Genomic DNA, 20,873 nt, shown 5'->3' with positions numbered 1-20,873 from the left:
GAGGTAGGGAGGTAAGGGGGAGAACTAGGAGGAAGATTAAAAAAAGAAAAGAGCACCATGAGAATTTATTTAGATAAACCCCAGATTTATACATCTAGTCACTTTTTTTCTCCTGGGCTCCAGTAACATGTTCCCATTTCCCTACTGAACATTTCCAAATGTACGTCCTGTAGGCATCTAAACTTTATTTTCATTCCTTCCCTTCTTCATAACTTCCCTATTTCTGTCAGGGTTACCAACATCCTTCTAGTAACCCAGGTTGCAACATTAGAGTCATCGTTGACTTCTTCCTTTCCCTCATGGGACCTTCACATCCAGCCAGTTGCTAAGTCTTTCAATTATACTTTGACAATGTATCTCATGGCTGTTCCCTTTTCTCTACTCACTCCTACTTCAGGTCTTCATCACTTTTTACCTAGACAATAGTCTAAGTGGTCTCCCTACGCCCATTCTCTCCCCTTTCCAAACTATCCTCCATACAGCTGCCATGTTGATGTGGCACATCCCTGTTCAAAAATGTTCCAGTGCTTCCCTCTTGCCTGTAGAAAAAAAATATAAAGTCCTTTGCTTGGCTTCTGAAGCCCTTCGTGATCTGACTCCAGCCTACATTTTCAGAACTATTACATACTACTTTCCTTCATGCTATACAACTTATGTTCTGGTCAAACTGGCCTAATTTGCTATTCTTTACTGCATATTTCATCTCCTCCCTTTCTGCCTTTATATATACCTAGAATGCCCTTCATCCTCATCTCATGGAATTTCTGGCTTCCATTAAGGACCAGCACAGGTGCCACTTCCTACAGAAAGCTTACCCTGCACCCTATGTCTAGCTCCCAAAATTATGTACTGTATCCGTATCTACATCTGTATCTACATATGTATATATATATATATATATATGTATATATATATATATATATATATATTTGAGTTTTGCATACATGTTTCTATTCTTCCTCAATAAAATGTGAATTTGAGGAGAGGGACTGGTTCATTTTTTTGTTTTGCACAACGTTTGGCATGCAGGAAGTACTTAATGTATGTTGAGTGAATGAATGTATGCTTTTAGGATCCTTTAGCTCTGGAGAAGAGAAGGCTGAAGTATGACTTTTAAAGCATGAAGGGTTGCTGTAAATGAGGTCATGGCCAGTTTCCTATTCTATAGAAATATAAGGAAGAGGAAATAGGGTTAGATTTCATCTTAAAGGATTTAGATTAACCATAAAGATTTTCAAGCAACAGTGGTTAAATACTGTTTCCAGAGGAGATTATGGAATCTCTTTCACTGGAGTCTCTTTTAAAATATGGATTAATTCTTAACCTTTCAGAGACTTGCTTGGAAGGAAAGAGTTTATTGGATGTGATTTCTGCCAGTGATTGGCTGGTGATCTCAGCTGAGAAATAGTAAAGAATTATGGGGGAGTTTGAGACTACTTTTAAATACTTGGAAAAAGATACATGGGTAGGTCAGGGAAATAGGAATAGCTAGGACAAAACTCAGGTAAATCAGGCAAAATGGGAAAGCAAGGGAATTTTCTAAAGTTTTTAAGAAATAAAAATTCCAAATATTCTTTTCTGTATAGGATGACTCTTTGGAAAAGAATATGGGGAGATACAGAGAGAAATTTAGGATATGGAAAAGCAAAAGAAATTTAATTTAAAAATTTAAAAAAGATTTAATTTAAAAAAGAAATAAAAATTCCTTCTTTAAGACCCAAATTAAAACATTGGAATATCATACACCTTGGATTTTTTTGAGTCGTACTTTCTTTCTAGGAACTTAATCTATAGGCCTAAGCTGACATTTAAAAAAATCATTTTCCTCTAATATTGAAGAGAGAGAAAAAAGACTTTTGATACCTAGAAGGCTATGGGATTCTGATGTCAGGACACTAGGAGGGGCTTCTTTATTCAGGTAGAGTGAGCCCCCTCGTGGTAGAGCATACCTACCTGTGGAGTAGGAATACATGACATGATATCACTGTCACCACCAAACTCCCTAAAAACCATTAGGAAAAAGTATGCTCTTTGATTTGAACTACCCAAATTTCTCCAGATATTTAACACAAGTAGCTGGTTTTGGCTTTTCTTTTTAGAAAGCTCCCCATTTCTCACACCCCTCCGCCAGCCAAAAGCCCCCAACAACCCGGAAACAAAGGGAAACATTTAAATATAGAAAAACCAGCAGGTGTATGGAGGAGGCATGGTGTTCAAGGAGAAAAAGGAATAGATTGTTGCAGGATCAAAAGGGGAAAGATGTTCCCCATTTCAGATTCTGTAACACCTCTTTCTTATTGAAAGCATATAGCAAGGGCAGGATACTTGGCTCCACGGACAATAATCATAACTAGGCAATTTATAGTATCTATATATCCAGATAATAACCTTAAATTTAAGAACGTCATAGTGATCATTGCAGAAAATTCCATAGAACATATTTCAGTAACCTAGATAAGAAGTATCTACACTCAATTTGAAGATCAAGAGACACTGGCATTCAGTACGTTACATTAGAAAATTATACTACCTGGAGATACTTCACCAGCTGAGCAATTAACAGATTAGAGTTTTCATCATTGTACCCCAACGAATTAATGGAGTCTGATGCCAGATAGAACAAAAAAATAGCATACATGTGGCTGTCAAAGATACCTCTGTATTAGCAACAATGGTAGATTCAAAACGCTGGGTCAGAACAGCAAATAGCAGCATCTTTCCCGTCTCAACTCAGGAGGACTGAGAGCTTTTGTACACAAACTGTTTTTCTCATTCATCTCCCCCCTTTCCTTTGTGGCTTAAGCGTAAGGCCAGCTGGGTACAGCAACAGAACCAAACATTTACTTTGGGGGATAATTATGAAGTTAATCATCATAGCACTGGACACGTGAGAGAAAAGAGAAATTGTTACCAAGTCATATGTTCTGTTGGGATATTTCCTTTATTTCCTTATTGCAAATAAGCCTCAGAGGAAGACATGTAGGATAGTGAAGGACCATGAGTTTGTACCTTATAAAAACTAATGCAGATTGAAGTGAACAGAACCAGGAAAACAATTTATATTATAGCAACAACACTCTAAAAATAAACAATTTTGAAAGATCTGAGAACTCTGCTCAATGCCTTGGTCAGTCATTACTTCAGGGACCAACGATGAAGAAAGCTATCCTTCTTCTGGCAGAGAGGTGATGGACTAAAGATGAAGGATGAAACATACATTTTTGAATGTGGCCAATGTAGGAATTTGTTTTGCTGGACTATGCATATTTGTTACAAGGGTTTTGATTTTCCTTTTCAGCATTGGGAAGAGAAAATAAATGCTTGTTGATTGAAAAAGATCATTTAAAAAAGATTGGTCAAAGGAACTTAGTATGTTCACTCTAGAGAATGAAGTATTATGGGAGACAAGTTAACTGTACTCAAGTATTTGAAGGACTGTCACAAGAATGAGGGATCAGATTTATTTCTCTTATTCTTAGAGGGAAAAACCAGAAGCGATGGTCAGAAGTTGCTAAGAGGAAAATTTAAGACTTATGTAATGGAAAATGTTTTATCACTTAGAGCTGTCCAAGAATGAAATTCGATGCTTTGGTAGATAGTTGGCTTTTCAAGCAAAGACTAGGTCAGGGCTGTCCAAAATGCGGCCTGCCCTGTGATTTATGCAGCCCACCTAGAAGCATAGAAATTTACATAAATGCTATAGTAAACAAAGCTGAGCTACCACAGAACTCTCACTAAAAAGGCAAATCAAAATATTTTGTTTATCGTTTCAATAAAAACCTAAGGTAACCAATTGCCAGGTATAGTGTTGAGAAGCTTTTTTTTTTTTAGCCAGGTCAAGGGTTCTTAACCTTTGCTTTGTATCATGGACTCCTTTTTCAGTCTGGTCAAGAGTATGGACTTATCAGAATGTTTTAGGCACATAAAATGAAGTGTGTGATTACAAAGAAAGCCAATTATGATGAAATAAAATTATCAATTTTTTTAAATTCATGGACCTGATATCTAAAGCCTATTCCAATTCTGAGATTCTGTGATTCTGTAACTCTTATTATAACCCTCATATTGAAGTTTTTACTTTTTTCTGTAAAAGCCACTGATAATGCTATTATATATGAAATCTTAAAACCTGTTAAACTTTTATGGAAAAATGGCCAACAGACTCAGAATATTCAAGGTCATCTAGTCCAATTCATTACTCAATGCCAACAGTTCCTTCTAGAGAATCCCTGACATATGGCCATCCAGTTACAGCTTAAATACCTTCAGTGACATATTAGAACATATTTTCTCATGAAGTAGCCTAATCTGCCCCAGTCATTAGCAAATGACATCTCTTAGCAAAAATCTGCCTCCTTGAAATTTACACCAAGTGAGCCTAGTTTACTTTTTGGAACAACACAGAATCCTCCCCAAACACTCTCCCCAAACCCTCTCACCATATCTTATTTTTTTTTGTTTTTAAAGAACATTACGGACATGACTCACAAGAAGTCTAATAGAATCATGCCTATTTTCTGAAGAAGAATAAAAGGCAAACTCAAACATAGAATTACTGTAGTCACAACCCCCTAGTGACTTAGTGTCAGTAAACAATGAAATCTGAGAGCTTCTGTCAGGTGAGAATTCATCCCCCGAAAACAGAGTTAGCTACCATTTAAAGTAGTGCTGGTATACCATTCACTTCCTCTAGGTTGTTTATCTATTTTTTTTTAAATTCTGTTTCCTGCTTGAGCCCAAGACAGGTAGCCCTCACAATTAACTCAGTTCAAATGAATCATAGTTATCGTATCATTGACCTTTCATTTCACACAATCAGCTGTCACATTCATCCTATCTGCAGTTATGCTTCATGGCCTTCTTACTCTGATTTATTTCTCCTAAAGACTCAGTGCCCAATTTCCAATTTCTGGATCACTTAACTATTAAACTGTTCTACAAATGTGTACTGTACTTAGGAGGAAGGTGCCTTTTCTTGCTTCATCTTGAATATTGACAGAAATGATTGCCATCACATAATTTTGCTCTCAAAACATTAAATGTGCCAGTGCAAGACTATAAAAAGGTAAATGAATATTTATTGAGAACAACAGAATGGAGACAGTCCTTAGTCAGTCAATTTACCATCTATAGTCCTGGTTGCCTAGCATTTTAAAGATAATAATTTGGCATTTTGTTTTTACAATAAGTTATTTGGAATATCTTCGAACAAAGGAAGAATGAGCTGAAATGAAAGAGATAATTGATGTGGAAAACATAGTTGTTTGACAATGGAAAGATATGTGAATACTTAGCAAATAAAATATCAACAGGATTTGAACTTGATACCACATAATGGCCAGATGTATTACATTAACCACCAGAGGGAGCTCCTATTGTATCTTGAATCATCATCAACTTTGCGAGAGTTCAAGGAGAAATCACTTGGAAGGCTTAACTCAACATCATTCATACAGGAGATTATGACACACAGACTCATTTCATTTCATGGTTGGTTTATTCAATGACACTTAAAAAACCCAGCTTTGGCTGTCATGCTATCACAAATCAATCTATTTTAAGTAAATCTTTTTTCAGTCTTGTTGGATTGGAATCAAATTTCTATACCTAACCCATGGCCAGGTCAATACATCTCATAAACCTTCATCAATCTTTTCTGACAAATTTCTCTCTACTTTATGTTTTTCTATTATGAACATCTGTTTTCAATATTTTTATTCTTGTCTCATCCCTTTAGACATAGCTATCTCTACATCAGTCTGTTTTTATTTTCTTTCCAAATATCCTTTAGGGATTTCTATTTTCATCTGTCTGTTAAGTGTCTCATACATTTAAAGTCTAATCTCTTACTCAGTTCTAGAATACCTGCAGTGTATTTGCAACCTCTGATAGTCTGATTTGTGATTGGATTCATTTCAAGTTCTCTAGTGCTCTGGGCTACTTGAAAATATAATATCCTCAACTGAAGTCTTCAACAATTATTGAGCTCAGAAGATTCTTTCCAGCTCTAAATACCATGATTCTTGGAATTATTGTTTAATTTCTCCTTGTCACTTGTGTTCACTGTGTACTTCTCTCCCCTCCCCCTCCCCGACAAGAACCCCATAAACACCTTGTTCCATTTATGTCTCTTTACATTTACTTTTGGACATTTCCTCTTGCCTAGAAAATGTCTCTCCCCACCTACCACACTGCACCCCTCACCTGCAAAATGAAGGAATTGGATTTGGTGGCTTCTGAGATCCTTCCTAGCTCTTACTCTACAATTTCTTAAATAAAATTTTCCAACTTATGTATTTCATAGTGAAAGCCTCAATTCCACATTAAAATATATCTTATATAGTAATGGTCTAAATCACTTCTCCTCAACCGACGTTGTATATTTACTGGCTTCACACACATACCTTATGTGCTTTGTAAACTTTGAAGTAATATACAATGTGAGTTATTTCCATTTCTTTTTTCCCTAGTAGACTTTAAACTTCATGAGAGTATGAAGGCCACATCTTATTTAAACTTTTTTATCTTCCCCACCCTAACATAGTTTTTTTGTGGGATATAAGCTGAAAATTAAATGATTCTTGAAATGAATTGAATTTCTACTATGTGCCTTTACTGACCCCCTGAAATGCCTTCTTTTCAATTAATCAGTAAACATTCATTAAGGATCTACTATGTGTCAGACACTGTTCTAGGTACTGGGGACACAAAACCAAAAGCTAAACTGTTCCTAGTCTTGAGAAACTTACCATTCTATTGGTTGACACAATATGTACATAAATAAGTATATAAAATATATGCAAAAGAGTTAAAAAATGAAATTATCTTCTCTAATTATCCAAATTCTACCCATCCTTCAAAATTTCATGTGTGACATCTCTTCTGAATCACAGTGATCTCTCACTGATATCTCTGAAATCCTAAAACATAATCTAGATAACTCAGATGTTTATTTTATATTCATATTTTTAATGTCTCTTAATAAGCTTATCTTTTCTTACCAACTGATCATTCTCATTTAGTGAGTCATGAGAATATACCTTACAAGTGTAAATACAACAAAGCCTTCAAATATTTGATGGGCTATCATTTGGAAGGGAGATAAAACTTGTTCTGGTTGGCCTCAGAGGTCAGAACTAGGAACAGTGGTTGAAAGTTACCAAGAAGCAAATTTATATATCATGAAAAGCTTCCTAACAATTAGGATTATCTAAAATTATCTTAAAAATGATCTAAAAGTGAAATAATCTGCTTTGGAAAGTCATGAGTTCCCCATCCTTTCAGGTTTTCAAGTGAAAACTGAAGATGAAGCACTTGTTGGGGGATGTTGTAGAAAGACATTTTGTCCAAGGACAGCATGGATCAATTAGCCTTTCAGGTGACTTCTAACTCTGAGATTCTGGAATCAGTGAAACCTATTCTATTTAAAAAATTATTTTAATTTATGGAATAAGACAAGCATTTCCATAACATAGTACAAGAAAAAAGATGTTCATATATGAAACTGCACACCTGCTATGCACAACTTGCTATTCTTTTCAAATATACAACAAAATTATCATGTAAATCTCTTTTTTCTTCTCTCTCCCTTCCCTCCAACCTAGAGATGGCTACCATTAGATATGAGTAGATGTACATATATATGTATATATATATGTAAAATTATTCTATACATCTATTTATCTCATAAAATGGGGCATGAAAGGAAGAACTAATACAGAGGAAGCAGATGGAGATGAAGGGCTGTAATATTGGAACTTTACTCTCATCTGGGTTGAAGAGGAAACAATGTATAACTCTGAAGAGGTTTAGAAGTATTCTGAACTTATTCCATTTTCAGGCAATCATTCAGTTGTGCATTTATTATAATTTTGCTATGGGCCAGACACTGTGCTAAGCACTGGGGATACAAAGGAAGGCAAAAAAGTTCCTGCCCTCAAGGAGCTCGTATTCTAACATGGCAGACAACATGTAAGTAACTATAGAAACACGAGATATATACAGAATAGAAGGAAGGGAATCTCAGAGAGACGGCACTGGAGGGAGAGAGGGAAAGTTGGGGGAACCAAAAGAAGGTGGTATTTGAGCTGAGTCTTCAAGGAAGCCAGAGAAGCTAAGAGTCAGCAGTGAGAGGGGGAGAGCATTGTACTATACTGCTTACAAACACTTATTTATTTTTGATTAGGAAACTATGGGGAAAGTGGAATGGATGCTTTCAAAGAGCTGGCTGCCCAGGAAGGCCTATGCATTGCTCACTCAGACAAAATCTATAGCAATTCTGGGGAGAAAAGCTTCGATCGGCTTCTGCGCAAGCTTCGGGAGAGACTACCCAAGGCCAGAGTGGTGGTTTGTTTTTGTGAAGGAATGACGGTCAGAGGGCTTCTGAGTGCCATGAAACGTCTGGGAGTTGTAGGAGAGTTCTTACTCGTTGGCAGGTAAGTCTCCCTCTTGTGAATTCGTACGTGTGCTATACATCTACATCTGCCTGGTTGGATTCACAACTTCAGAAGGAGGGAGGGGGGAGTAAACTCTGTTGAAATATATGCATTGAAAGCATGATTCTTCTCACCTACTTACAAATGGTATGCAATAAGAGCAATAAAATGTCAGAGATATAAATGACAGGGTGGCAGAGCTATTTCTAGTAAAATGAGGGCAGTTGTTGGTGTTGCCTGTGTCATCTTAGGAAGCTATTGGTATATTTCTTAATGTAAGTGATCATGAGTTCATACTGACAAAGCATGGAGCATGGGTGCGTGTGTGTTTGTGTTTGAGAGCGTGTGTGTGTGTGTGTGTGTGTGCACGTGTGTGTCTGTGTATTGGGGTGGGGGTGGTAGTGAAGGGTAAGGCAGAAGAGCCTGGGAAAGATTTATGTTTTAAGTTCTGACATCTGAAAATGGTTCTGTACATAGGCAAGGGGAAAGCTAGACAAAGGAAATAAAGAAAGTAGAGGAAGCCTCTAGGCATGTTTAGGAGATAACAGTGGTACTATTTTCATGGGGGGGTCTGGGAGGGGAGAGGCTGGTAAAAAAGGAGGGCTCCGTGTGTGTGTGTGTGTGTGTATTTGAATGTGGGAGTCCCTATTTTTTAATAAAGTGAAGCGTGTTCCACTAGGGATGTCTGCTTTTCTTTGTGCATCATGTGTATTTAACTAGAACCAGCTCTATGGTATTTCTCTGTTTTCATTTGGGTTTTGGATTAGGAATTATCTTGATTCATCTTCCCACTTTTTTAAAATAAGAAAACAAATGCTGCTCTTATCCCCAGGAAGCACCATGGAGGTTGCCTCAATTAAAACATCTTCTTCCTGTCAAACCACTATCACTAGATTTCAGAACACCAATCCCAGCCGTCTTTCATTTCTGTGAGCTTCCTTTCCATCTGGCCAGTTTTACTAGAGACAAATCAGACACCAGGCTGTTGAACCTGAATTATTCTTGTTGCAATTTAAGCTATTTTTCCCTCTTTCCTTCCAGTTGACCTTTTCTTAGAGCAACTGAGTTATCTGAGCTATGGGCAGTGTAGAATGTGGGTAGAGACCCAACATCATTACCCCCAGACTACCTGATTATACCTCAGGGACAGTACTCTCAGACAAAAGGGCAGAGTTTACTATCACTATGACTGACTCCCTAAGAGAAATGGACCCCAGAACTCCACGGTCTAATTAAAGCTAGAGATAGCAGATTTCCAAACGACCAACTATGATTCACTGTGAATTTGGGTAGGATTGGAATATTAGCAGAAAGTCTCATAATTTTATATATGCAGCTTCTCCAACATCCAAATAAGAAGCTCAGAAGAGAGCAGGCCTTTTAGAGGAAAACTTTATTTCTTTAATTGAGTGGAAAGAGAGTAATCAGGAGCACTATAGTGCTGTGCTCAATGAAAACCCTTAATTTATCCATCAAGGCTATAGACAGCAGATACTCAGACCTCATAATCACTTCAACCCTGTAATATGCGTGTAGAAAGATTCCTCTTATTAGAGGTACTTCTTGTGAAATGATCTTTTCTTGAGTTCAACTTAAAAAAAACATTAGTCAACTGTGCAGAAATGCTTTTCTTTAGTGTATCCCAAGATGGTCGTCATCTAACTTTTGGGAAGCTTGTGTCAGAGGAAACATAGGAGCTATCTTTAGGGTATATAGATGGCTTAATGAAATGTCTATGCCATAATAAAGAAAATGCAGTTTTCAGTAATCCAAGGTGTACTAGATATAGTACTAATAAGTTATAAATGTCTTAACATATCTTCCCTATTCAGGTGTGTTTACTCATATGAAAACTCCTGGAGGAAAGGACTTTTGCTTCCTGCATAAGGCTCTATCCTACACTGTGATGCATAGGCATGCAGTAGCTTAATAAATGCTCCTATTCTGTCTATTTCTAAGCATACAAGGGGTCATGTATGAGTGGTGGTTGGCTATTGTTCTCCATTTTCACTGAGGCAAACAGTGGTTAAGTGACTTGACCAGTGTAACACAGCTAGAGATAAGTGTCTAGCCTAAGCTAAGTTTAGAGAGGCTCACCACATTTTTCACTGAGGAAGGGAAAATTAAGATGTAGCTTAAACTGTAAAGAGAAATTTAGGTTAGAAACTAACAAAACCTTTTGAATAAAAGCTAATCTCCCTCTCTTCTGAATTTCCATAACAGTTCCTTTGTATTCATTGGATTGTACTTTTGCATTGTACTTTCTCTTATAGTTATCTGTATACACATTATTTTCTCACAAAGTGTTCCTCCAGTGCTAATGTGCAGATAACCTGGGGTTCCTCAAGGCTGAACCAGGTCTGACAGAGTCCACAAAAGTGGAATTGCTTAGTATGGTTCTAATGAAGGATTGTGTGTTGTGTCTTTTGTCTGAGAACTACTACTACTACTAGTAGAACTACCACCATCACCACCACCACCACTACCACCACCAACATTAAAACAACTACTACTGCTCCTACTACCACCACCACCACTACTACTACTACTACTACTACTACTACTACTACTACTACTACTACAATCACAACCACCACCTAACATTTATACAGAGCTTACTATGTACCAGGCACTGTGCTAAACCCCTTGCAATTATTATCTCATTTGGTCCTCACAACAATCCTGGGAGGTAGGTGCTTTTATTATCCCCATGTTATAATTTCTTAATTTTCAGCTAGTAGCACTGTTTGAAAAAGGTGGAAGTGAGCCATGGATTATTTACATGCCCGTATAGATACTGGGTATGAGCATATTTACACACATGTTCAAAAAGTGGTTGGGATAAAGTAACACAGATGAATATAACCATTTTTCTCCTTCGGATGGAAAAATTCCTACATTTTGAAATAAATCCAGTTCTTGGCTCAGACTCTGTCCATTCTCATTATTCCTAATCTCTGCCAGGACTCTAGCATATAACTGGAAATATGTTCTTAATATACTTGGATTAGGAGGTGATACACTATAGTTAACTCTCTCTCTCTTTCTCTCTCTCTCCCTCACACACACTCACATAATATCCATTTTGTTGAATGAGAGGTGGTGGGGTTGGTATCTGAATGGGTAGAAGAGCTACTTTAGTCTTTATTCTATTATTCAGGATTTAAATATGGGAAAGAATCCAAATTTAGTTGTTTTCAGGCCAAAAATAGGAGGGCTATTTATTTTTATGGTGGTTGTGTATTTTCTGTGAAACATGGCATCAGGTTCATGCCTAAAAATGATTTATCGTCAAGAAGCCAAACAAAAGCAGATGAACATTTTTGTGATGGAGAATGGAATGGTCACGACTCAGAGAAACACAATGCGTGTATGTCAAATCTCAAGGGCAAAAAATGACTAAATACCTGCTGACAAAATGAACCAGACTTTTCCTTAAGCCACTCCGGAGCCAAAGGAAGAGTCATGAAAAGTGTTGGGAAGATGACAGTGGCAGATTTTATTTCTGGAAAAGATTCTGAATATGAGGATAGGGGTCGAGGAACTCTAAGGTCCTTTCCAGCTCTAAAATGCTTTGATTATGACACTTTTAAACAGCCATATTCTCTGGGTGATACAATCTGGCTTTCAGTTGTGGAATACCACAGTCCTTCAAGAATAAATGTTGACTAGCACACAAATGCCCATGGAGAGGCACATGGTAGGTTTAAGCAGGCTACAAAACATTACAAACAAAAGATTGAGGAGGAGAAGTGGCATAACACATGCCATTGGAGAGATGTGTGACCAAAACCTAAAAAAGATGAGCCTGATCAGGTAATGAGAATCAGGGACCTGGTGGATGTATTCCACTGGTATCCACAAAGTGAAGAAATCTAGAGAAAGGTACTTCATTCATTGGGTGAATCTCCTGTGAGGGATTTACAGGCCAACATGGATAAGTCACACAGGATGAGCTCTTATGGAAGAGTTTTGATCTGTACTGTTAGATGACGTGTCTTCAGCTATGTAATCACAGAAGTATCAAAGGGTAACACTGTGTATGTTAGGAAAAGGAGAACATTTGGAGAATGATTCTTTAGTTGAGGCTAGACTGAGGACAATCTAGGTGTACTTTGTGCTGATAGCCATTTGAACTTATTGCCCAGCTGCAATAGTCTACCATTGTAAAGGTCATTGCTAAGTAGTGATTTTTCAGCCATTGTTCATGATATGTTTATCTTCTTTTATACTGTTATAATCTCAAATTTTATGTTACATACGCATGAAAGCTAAAAGCCTACATCAAAGTCAGCATAAGGCTTGAGGACGGTAGACAAGCTTAAGGAGATTTAGTGTGCCTTAGCTGGAGTCTAGGTCTCTGAGACTAAGGCTGTGTTTGAACAAATGAAAGATTGGACACTTGTATTTTACCTTAACTTACTTTTACTGCTAATTTAGAGATGGTGGGACTGTGTCTGATCTTTCTTTGTATCCCCCACAACAGTTAGCATACTGCCTTATTTACTGAGGGGCTCAATAAATATTTGTGGGGTGATTCATTAGACAAGCAATAGTGGCTTATGTGATATGATTCCAGGGGTGTTGAGCAGGACTTTCTGCTACCAAACAACAACTACAACCTGCTTATTCTTTCCTTTTGCATCTTTTCTTTGGGTCTTAAAATATTATCTTAAATAGTCCTTTTAAAAAATGCAAATACCCTTGGATAAGCTACTTACATTGGGGTCATTTAGCCTCTGTCTCAGTTTCCTTATCTGTAAAATGAAGATAATAATAGCACCTACTTCCCAGAATTGTTGTGGGGATCGAATGAGGTAATATTCCAGTAAAAGTCCTTTGCAAATTCTGAAACATTATATGAATGTCAGCTATTATCATATCATTATAATTTAAAGCTTCTCAAATCCAGGTTTACTGATTCCTGCTGAAGGCTCTTTGCATTGCACTCTCGGCCTCAGTTTCCTCATCTGTAAATTAAGAGGGGTGCTCTAGATGATCCCGGAAGTCCTTTTTGTTATTCTATGCTATGGGTCAAACAATTAAGTGGTATAGGAGTTCAGAAAAGGAGGCGTCAGTATTGGATATGATGATTGAAGAAAACAGTGGAGGAAGGGTAATTTGAGCAGAACTTTGGAGTGTGTGTAGAATTTAGACAGACAGAAGAGAAAAAAAAATGAGCTTCCAGACAGAGGTAAATTATCAAAAGTTATGAACTTGAGAATGATTGTACCATGTTTTGGAGACAGCTAAAGGGTTTGCATTGGGGCATTATGGGAGATTTCAGAGAAGGTGGATTCCATTCAGTTCAACTAACATTTATCAAGTGGATACTATATACAGAGCACTGTTCTAGGTCCTGCAGTCTATGCAAAGTTTAAATAAAAACCTGGTTCCTGCCCACCTAGAATTTAAAGTCCAGTAGGGAGGCACGGTACAAGCATAGATAATACTGATGGGAAACAATACATGCTGAATGAATGAAGAAAGTTCAAAATATAGTGCTGTGGGAGGTATGAAGGGGAAAAGTCATCATTGGAGGACCAGCCAATTTCTGCAGGTATAAAAATTGGGAGCTTCACAGACCCTCAGGTATCCTTTCATAGCTCTGGTTCTCTTTGTAGTTAATGGTAGAGGAGTTCAGCCTCCAAGAAAAAGGGTTTGGATTATGGTTATTTTCTGCCAATCTTTACAGGAATAATCTGCTTCATGAGAGCCATTTTAAAGATGAAATTGTGAGTTCAAAAAAAGGACTTCCCAAATACTGCCTATTAGTAATTTTGAGATTTTTTTCCTCCCAGTCGTATTCTAGCCCTCACCTGCATATGTTCCCTGGAAACATCCATGGGCAAACTTTTACAGGTTGCCTTCAGGGGTTTGAGAAAACACAAAACAGCACTAAAAGAGTGAGGCATCCAGCACCTGCGGTTTCAGCATCCTCTCTAATAATGAAGACTTTCTCCTCCCCCACCCACCAAATACAGCACACTGTCTGGTGATTGAACTTCACCCCTGTCAATGCAAGTAGGGGATGTCATATAAGCTTGAAACTGCGAGGAAGGCCTTGGGATGGCAGAAATTGGCTGTGTAAAAAAGATGGATGACAGGAGTTTGTGTGTGCCTTTTACTAAGGGAGAAATGGAGTACTGGAAATGGTGAAACAGTATTTACTGAAACTCTTCTTTCCTTGAATTAAAGATATAGTAGCCTTTTCAGCTTGGAGAAACTCTTTGGGATTTGAGATTTCAAAATGTAACCAGGAGAAAGAAGTTCAATAGATATGTTTGTGGATTAACAAATGTGATTGGTATTTGTCTTATATAGCTATTCTTTGATTTCATTAGTTATTTACTGCTCTATATATTAGTAATAATAACTTGCAACGGTAAAATTCATTATTTACATTTGTCAATTGCTCTGCAGTTTTATAGAGTGTCTTCACATACATTATCTTTTTTGATGTTCATGAAAATCCTGTCAAATGGGAAGGGAAAGTGTAGTTATCTCCATTTTATACATGAAGAAAGTAGGGCTCAGAGAGGATAGGTAACTTCCCTATGTTAAGAACATTTTATAGTGGACCTGGAGTCAGGAAGACTTTCATTAAAATTCTACCTCAGACAATTATCAGCAATATGATCCTGGACAAATCACCTTCTCTGAACATCAATTTTCCTCGTCTGTGTAATGGGGCTGATATAGTAACTCCTTTCTCAGAAGGTTGTGAAAACCAAGTGAGATAATGTATAAAGCACACTTTGCAAATCTAAAATCAAGCATCATTTTAAGTTTACCCCTCCCTCTTTGTTCTTCTATCTCAGCTTCAGCTACGGACAGCTCCAGTGGCCACTGGCATTCTCTGTCTGAATGACACTTAACAAAGTATACTACTGAGTATCTCAGTGACAGTGGAAAAATGTACTGCTCTTTCTCCTCTATCCTACAATCTCTCTTGTAACTTAGAGTTGCGATCATATGAAGTCATTTTCTAGGCACATTTTCCTGAATTGAAACATAGTCAGTAGCTTTCACTTAACAAGGAAGTCTCCAATCTCTATCTTATCTATCTCCTTTCTACTCACATGATCACCAGTCTAGTTTGGACCCTCATTGCTTCTTGTCTAGACTATTGCAGTAAACTCCTAACTGAACTTCCTGCCCCAACTGTATCTCTTTTACATTCTGTTGTCTACATAGCTGCCCGAGTGATATTCCTAAAGCACAAGTGTGACCATGCCACTCCTGTGCTCAAGAAACTCTAATGGTTCACTATTACTTTGAGGGCAAAGCACAAATTTAACTGGCTTTCAAAGCTCGTCACAGTCTGACTTCAGACTGTCTTTCAAGACTTATTATATAGTCTTCCCTTTCATACATTCCAGACCACCTGCTATTGTATATACACAGCATTTCAGCTCTCAATATTTGAACATTTCTAAAGGCTGGTCCCCTAGGCCAAGAAAATACTTCCCGCATTCCCACCTCCACCTCCAAAAATAGCCAGCTTCCTTTTAGGCTCTGCTAAAGTACGCAGGGCCTGCCTTGATCCCACACACTTGTTATGGCCTTCTCCATCATATTGCTGTTGTTTATTTGTTTCAGTTATTCCTGACTCCTCATGACCCCATTTGGGCTTTCTTGGCAAACATACTGGAGTGGTTTTCCATATTCTTCTCCAGCTCATTTTACAGATGAGGAAACTAAGACAAGCAGAGTTAAGTGATCTGCCAGGGTCATATGGCTACTAAGTGTCTGGGGCTAGATTTGAACTCACGAAGTTGAGTCTTCCTGACTACTCCGGGTCTGACACTCTATTGTGCCATTAATTTTGTATGTATTTCTATTTACATTTTTGTCTGCACGTTATATTACTTCCCAGGAAGCCTTCTTGAGGGTAAAGGTTTTTTTTTTCTTTTTTCTTTTTAGTCCCTTGTGTAGTGTTTGACACTAATAAATCCTTGTTAACTGAATGAGTCAAGGTCTCAAAAAATTTGCCATAGCATCATAGCCTCAAACATTTAAACCTGGAGGGGACTTCAAAGGTCAACTCATTTTACAGATGACAAAACTAAGACACAGGAGGAGGAACTGAACAAGGCCACACAGCTAATAAGTCAGAAGCAGTATTAAAACCCACATTCACTCAGTTCCTACTATGCGATATTACCGAAAATGCTGGTATGACCTGAGGTTAAACATAACATTTTAGGAAGGACATGGAATTGAAGCCAGGTTCTCTGACTTTAAATCTTGCACTCATTCCACCACAGCACAGAAATGTAAATAGAATCAAATTTTTTGAATGTGTGATTTATTCTTTTCTATTGAATATTAGCTAAAATTTGGTCTTGAGCCATAATGAGTATATTTTCACATATATAAACTGAGGTGGGAGGTGGACAGGAAAGGTAAATCTAGTACCAGAAAAAATAGCAACGGCATTAATTTCCTAGGAAAAGAGATAGCTCTTGTATTATATGTTATAATGAATGGTAGCTATGTGCTATCAAAGCCTCTGTGCTTTTTCTGGCCAACATCTATTAAAAGCCATAACAAAAGTGCTCATCACTTGTCTAGAGGAATATGGCTGCCCTTACATAAATGACCAGATTTATTTCAGACTAGGATTTTACTGAGCCCTTGAAATTAGGAACACTTCATACTTTCAAGAGGCTGTTTTGACCTAATGAATTTTGATTCATGTTAGTAGTTATTTTAATTGTAGTTTTAATTTATGGAATAAAACAAGCATTTCAATAATACAGTACAATAAAAAGATGATTATACATGGAACTACAAACCTACCATGCACAACGTGCTATTTCTTTCAAATATACAACAAAATTATTATGTAAATATTTTTTCTTTTTTTTCTTCCCTCACCTACTTCCCCACCCTAGAGATGGCTACCATTAGACACAAATAGGTATATATATAAAATTATTCTATACATATTTCTATTTATCAGTTCCTTCTCTGGATGCAGATAGCCTCTTTCTTCATATTTTCTTTATAGTTAATTTGGGTATTTATAATAGACAAAATAACTCATTTGCTCAAAGTTGTTATTGAAACAGTATTGCTGTTACTAGATACAACATTCTCTTGGTTCTGTTCATTTTACTCTTCATTATTTCATGCAAGTCTTTCCATGTCTTTTTAAAATCATTGTGCTCATAAATTCTTATAGCACAGTAGTATTCCATCACAACCATATACCATAGCTTTTTCAGCCATTCCCCAATTGATGGGCATCCCTGTAGTAGTTATTTAAAAAAAAAGTTAAGGAAAAATATAATCACATAATCACAGATCCTTAGACTTAAAGAGGACTTGAGAGGCCATCTAGTCCAACCTGTGCACAAAAAACCCCCTATACAACATCTCCAACAAGTTATCCAGTCCTCTTGAAGATGTCTTATAAGAGAAAACCCATTAGCTGTTGATGCATTTTAAAAAATATTTCCAATTTTTTCCAATTTTTCTATTTAACAATTTTTTATTTGTAAAGATTTTCATTTGTTTTACTCTGAACTTAAGATATAAAACAAACATTTCCATAACACAGTAGAATAGAAAAAAAGATGAATGTACTCAAAACTGCAAATCTATTGTGTATAACTTGCTATGCCTTTTAAATTGTTTTCCTCCCTTTTTTGTTCTTCCCTCCACCGCACCCTAGAGATACTTACCATTAGACACAAATATGTGCATGCTAATATGTGTAAAACCTTATACATACTTCTATTTATCAGTTCTTTCTCTGAATGCAGATAGCATCTTCCTTTATAGGTCCTTCATAGTTAATTTGCGTACTTATAACAGTAAAAACAACTTCGTTAGTTAAAGTTGTTTTTAAAACAATATTGTTATTGTATACAATGTTCTCTTGGTTCTGCTCTTTTCATTCTTCATTATTTTGTAAAAAATCTATCCAAGTTTTACTAAGATCATCGAATATCCTGATCTATATCTTGCCACTGGATTCAGATGACTCTGGAGGAGACAGTGACTTTGGATTTGGATTTAGATTTGGAATTGGACTTTGAACAGCCCTCCCTCACTTAAAGGAATTTACTTGCAAGTCATGGCATCTCCTTCTTGGTGTCATGGTCATCTTTGAGAATGAAGAACAAACAACAACCTGTGAATACTATGAGCTGCCCCAGTGGGGACCCAATTGGCCAGTTCCAGTTGGGCAACGCAGCTCCTTCCTCCCTCCCTTGTTTGTCTCCTCCCTTCCTCCCTACCCCCTTCCTTTCCTTTCATCCTTCCTTCCTTCCTTCCTTCCTTCCTTCCTTCCTTCCTTCCTTCCTTCCTTCCTTCCTTCCTTCCTTCTATCTTTCCCTCCCTCCCTCCTTTCCGTCTGTCCTCATAGGGTATCATACCTTTACCTGTGGGTACTCTGCCCAAAGGAATATAAATTTTCATCAGTGAAACCTAGCAAGATATCTTGGGGTTTATGGTCTAGATTTCTTTGTTAAGGACCATGCCTTAAACCCATATCACTATGGCTCTCATTGATTGGCCAACAATGGGTCCCAGCCTAAGCCTCACTTGATGGCTCACAGTGAGTATAAATAGCAATTGTTTCAAACTGAGACCTGGGAAAGACTTTACTTAGCTCAAAAGGCCAAGGCCTCCCACTGTATCCAGGGCCATCTCCAGTCATCCTGATTTATATCTTGCCACTGGACCCAGATGGCTCCAGAGGAGAAAGTGAGGCTGGTGACTTTGCACAGACCTCCCTCACTTAAATCCAATTCACTTGCACGTCATGGCATCACCTCCTTGATGTCATGGTCCTCTTCGAGGATGGAGAACAAACAAGATCATCAAGCTCATCACTTCTTATAGCAGGGCCGTATTCCATCACAGTCATATTCCACAACTTACTCAGCCATTCTCCAGTTGATGGGCCTCCCCACAATTTCCAGTTCCCTGCCACCACAAAAAGAGCTGCTATAAGCACTTTAGAATATATAGGTTCTTGTAAAGCTCTAATGGTTTGGAAATTTTTGCTTATATCAGTCCTAAATCTGCCTCTCCATTAAACCTGTCCCTTGCTCTGTAAAGAAGAACGAGGATAATCCCTTTTCATAGCAACCCTGAAAATATTTGAATACAGTCAGAGTCCTTATTAAATCTTTTCTTCTGTAGGCTAAGCATACCCAGTTTTTTTCAACTTTGACACACTGAAAAGGACTAGACCTATGGTCAGGAGACTTGGCATTGTATCCCAGTTCTGCCACTAACCACCTGTATGACTTCGAAAGTTACTTAACCTCCCCTGGACTCAGTTTCTGCTTTGTAAAATGAGTGTGTGGGACTAAGTAACATTTAAGTTTCCTTCCAGTTGTAAATATCATTCTATGATCCTAGAAGTCCATCTGTCTATAGTACGATCCCAGGTCCCTTTCCTATACATTCACCTTTTTAAAATTTTAGACTCAAGGGCCAGAACACAAATACAGAATAGAGAAAAGAAACAAAAAAGTATCATAAACTTAAATACAAAGTAATAAAGAAAAAAAGTGTGTTGTGTGCATAGCAGAACATAAAAGAGGATTCAAAATATGTAACAATAAATTTTTATTTCAAGAAAGCCTGTGTGATAAATAATACATGTTGTGTTGAAAATTGACCATCTTTTCTTTGCTTCCTCGTGAGTTTTCTTTTGTTCTCTTCTGTGCACTTTTTTTTACTTTGTTCTTCTCCCTCCTTTGAAGGCTACAATAAAGTTTAGATATGTTTCTCTATAGCTATAGATACACACACATATATAGACATATACTTTTCCAAACATACTCTGCTCCTGATTTTTGTTTTTATGTTTGTGCATATCTCTTGTTTCCTATCTGTCCTGACTCCTCTACTTTATTTCTACCCACTATCTTGCCCTCCAATTACTTGCCTACCCCCCTCCAAGGATCCCTCTCCTATTCCCATAAATCTGAACACCCTTCTATACCCTTTTACCTGTTCCCTCATTCTTCCTTCTAAAAATCCCTTCCTTATCTTCTACCCCTTCCCTATGCCCCTACTGTTTTATTTCTTCTGAATTTAGAAGACTTTTATACTCTTCTAAATATGTTTGTATTGTTCCCTCTTAAACCCATTCCCAGTGAAAGTAGGTTACCAGAACTACCAGCCTCCTTCCCCATCTAAATCCCTTGTATCCTTTCTTCCTCCTGCACTTCTTTTATATAAAATTATTACTCTTTTTAGCTGTTCCTAAATGGTTTTACTTTTTAAACTCATATCATAGTCAGGTTTACCCCAATCTTTCTTATGAGCTACCCAATTATTAATAAGAATCTTAGACATATATTTTACATATATAAAAGGTAAACAGTCCGTCCTTATGAATCCTTTATAATCAGTCTTTGGTATGTACCTTATATTTCTCTTGGTTCTTGTATGTCAAATCTTCTATTA

The 20,873-nt window shown here is 37.3% G+C and overlaps 1 protein-coding gene across 2 annotated transcripts in view; it reads left to right on the top strand.

Moving 5' to 3' along the window:
• GRM1 (glutamate metabotropic receptor 1) overlaps window positions 1-20,873 on the top strand; it is a 434,859-nt gene that overhangs the window by 99,218 nt on the left and 314,768 nt on the right. For both annotated transcript variants that reach the window (XM_036769302.1, XM_036769303.1), the window contains exon 2: window positions 8,186-8,435. In XM_036769302.1, coding sequence (XP_036625197.1) covers window positions 8,186-8,435 — 250 coding nt within the window. The remainder of the gene's footprint in view (window positions 1-8,185; window positions 8,436-20,873) is intronic.

Source organism: Trichosurus vulpecula, chromosome 7, assembly GCF_011100635.1.
Source record: "Trichosurus vulpecula isolate mTriVul1 chromosome 7, mTriVul1.pri, whole genome shotgun sequence".
NCBI lineage: Eukaryota > Metazoa > Chordata > Mammalia > Diprotodontia > Phalangeridae > Trichosurus > Trichosurus vulpecula.
This window is presented reverse-complemented; position numbering and strand designations above follow the sequence as displayed.